At 50.1% G+C, this 2813-nt stretch overlaps 1 protein-coding gene across 1 annotated transcript; it reads right to left on the bottom strand.

Moving 5' to 3' along the window:
• Nucleotides 1-973: 973 nt before the first annotated feature.
• On the bottom strand, nucleotides 974-2525 carry LOC104988187 (seminal ribonuclease). The gene is made up of 2 exons (XM_010839431.1): nucleotides 2487-2525; nucleotides 974-1783 (listed from the first exon to the last, which is right to left on the bottom strand). Exon 2 carries the CDS (start codon nucleotides 1756-1758, stop codon nucleotides 1306-1308), a length of 453 nt encoding a protein of 150 aa, XP_010837733.1. The 5' UTR covers nucleotides 1759-1783; nucleotides 2487-2525; the 3' UTR covers nucleotides 974-1305.
• Between the last annotated feature and the right edge of the window lie 288 nt (nucleotides 2526-2813).

The raw sequence follows: 2813 nt of genomic DNA, 5'->3' as shown, positions 1-2813 counted from the left end.
TCATGCATTGGAGAAGGAAGTGGCAACCCACTCCAGTGTTCTTGCCTGGAGAATCCCAGGGACCAGGGACCTGGTGAGCTGCCGGCTATGGGGTCGCACAGAGTCAGACATGACTGCCGCAACTTAGCAGCAGCAGCAGCAGGATCTCTCTCTGGTTCTGTGAACTTGTCTAGAACCGGATGCAAGTGTGCACAGAGGATCATATGAAAGGATTACATGCTGACAGAAGCCGAGTCTAGTCTTTTCAATGATGTAAGCAAGGGTTGTGGAGAACTGAGTAGCCTCACAGGTGCACTGGGAACCTGTGACAGCTACCAACAACTCGGGCAAAGAAAGCTATGACTCCACAGCTCTCCGTGAAGGAGGGAGACTGGGGGATTTCCCCCTTGTGGCAGACTCCAGTAGTGGAAGGAGCAACAACTGAGTGGCCAGGACACCCAGGGTCTGGTCTCAGTCAGACGCTAACTAACAGATGCCAGGAGCAGGTCACTTAACCTCTCTAAGACTCAGGGTGCCCTCCTGTAAAAGGCAGGGGTTTCATTAGCTCAGGGATTGCCAATGGATGACACGAACACCCTCCCCTCCCTCAAGCCTTTGGTGGAGACCACTGCTCCATCACATCACTGTTTAGGCATTTTTCTACAACATTCTAGGCAGGCATTTCCACTTAGAGTTGGTCCACAAGCTGAAATCTACTTATCATCCCCTCATTTGGTGATCTCTGAAGTCCTTTCTAGCCTCTGAAAGGAGAGTTCCAAGTTTCCAAGTGAGAGCGAAGCATCTTTCTGATTTGGCAATAGCTCCTCAAAAAAAAGTAAAATGGAGACATCCCTGGTGGCACTGCCTGTCAATGCAGGGGATATGAGTTCAGTCGCTGGGTCAGGAAGATTCCACAAGCCCTGGAGCAACTAAGCCTATGCACCACAACCACTGAAGCCCTCATGCATGGGGACAGCATCAGTAATTCAGGTGGTTGCAAGTGTGTTTTATTGAAAGTAGCAGTGATTAGGTTAACATGGGTCCCATATTACAACCCACTTCTCAATCCCCAAACTACACAGGGGCAAGCCTCAGGCCAGGGGAGCATGTGTATGTTGGATAAGAGCCCTAACTAGCTTGAGTTATTGCCCTCATGCCAGGGAAACATGGGTGTGTGTGTGTGGGTGGGTGTGTGTGGTGGGGGTTGCAGGGATAAAAACCTTAACTAACTTGAGTTATTGCCCTCAGGGTAAGGAAACAAGAGGGAGAGGCAGATGCCTTTGTGATGAATCGGTGCATCTCACTGTTCTGGCCTCAGGGGGAGATCTACACTGAAGCATCGAAGTGGACTGGCACGGACGGTTTACCGCCACAAGCCACTATGATGTGTTTCTTCACCTGGGTGGTCTTGTAGGCGCAGTTGGGGTACTTGGAGCTGCCAGTCTCGCGGCAGTCTGTGATGCGCATAGTGGATTTGCTCTGGTAGCAGTTGGTCTGCCCATTCTTGCAAGTGACTTTCTTCTGGGAGCACACGGCCTTAACATCGGCCAGGGACTCATGCACAAAGGTGTTTACTGGCTTGCATTTCCCCTGGGTCATCTTCCGGCAGCACATCATCAGGTTGCAGTAGTTGGAGCTGCTGCTGGGGGAGTTGCCAGAGTCCATGTGCTGCTGCTCGAACTTGGCAGCTGCAGATTCCTTGCCCAGGGAAGGCTGGACCCAAACCAGCAGCAGCACCAGGACCAGCAGTGGCAACACGACTAGAGACTTCAGAGCCATGATGACCTCACTCCACTGGAGGAATCTGAATGAGAAAAGGGGGAGAGGAGGAAAAGCATCACCTTAGAAAGAGAACCCCAGCTCCCACCTGTAGCCTCCCTGGCTTACAGTCAACCAGAAAGATGTCTGTCCTCCTAAGAGTTTTTCTAAGTAAGGAGACACTCACATATACTCTTCCCACAAACATTTGACCCCCACTTCCTACAGAAGGGTCGTCCGCCTCTCTAGGTGGTGACCTCAGAAATGACCTAAAATCCTAGAAGTCCTGTCTTTGAATATAGAAAGTCTTTTGATATGAAATATATTTGGAAAATAAAATACACTCATGCAGCTCATTAGGTGATCCTTTTGAATAAACCATTAATAAGAAAGATTTTGAGTAAGGCAAGCTGTACCCCTGAAATAACCACCCAGTATTCACCCAGGATCACAGTTGATAGAGCCCTCTTGTCCTCCAATGCAAGGGAAGCTCAGCTCCGTGTCTGACACCACAACATAGGGACGCCATTGTGTTCCTAAGAGAGATTTGAGCCTCCCCAGCCAGAGTGCTGTCCCTTCTCCAGCCTCATGGGTTCCCTGCAGCCTGCGTCTTCCTTTCCTGACCCCAGCTCTACCCACTGCTCGTGTCTGCCCATCCTGATTCTCAGGCTAGTCTCGGTCATTCTGGAACCCCCTTCTCAAACCCTCAAGCAGAAGCAGCCTCTGAAACCAACTCTTGGGCTTCTTACCTAAGTCTCTAGCTTGGTCTCTGAGGGAGAAAGCAGTTTCTGCAATCAGTCTATCCCAGGAATGTGGACCTTATACAAATTAAAAGGGGATTGGGTTTCAAGAAGAGCAGGGTGGGAGGAACATCTTGGTCTCAGTCCACAGGAAAACAAGGTCATGTTAGGAAGGGATTGGGAATTGCCCAAGGCACCCTCTTTGGGGGCTGCCAATAAGAACCTTTCTTTCTATAAGCAGCAGAGAAAGTCACTATAGCACTGATGCTTGAACCCCAACCAAGTCTTTGTTCTGCACTAAATAGCCCTTGCTGCTGGTGCTAAGTCACTTCAGTC

Source organism: Bison bison, unplaced genomic scaffold (genome assembly GCF_000754665.1).
Source record: "Bison bison bison isolate TAMUID 2011002044 unplaced genomic scaffold, Bison_UMD1.0 scf7180017864117, whole genome shotgun sequence".
Lineage (NCBI taxonomy): Eukaryota > Metazoa > Chordata > Mammalia > Artiodactyla > Bovidae > Bison > Bison bison.
This window is presented reverse-complemented; position numbering and strand designations above follow the sequence as displayed.

Coding starts and splice junctions, on each gene's coding strand:
- LOC104988187 (XM_010839431.1), bottom strand. CDS start 1,758: ATGGCTCTGAAGTCTCTAGTCGTGTTGCCACTGCTGGTCCTGGTGCTG.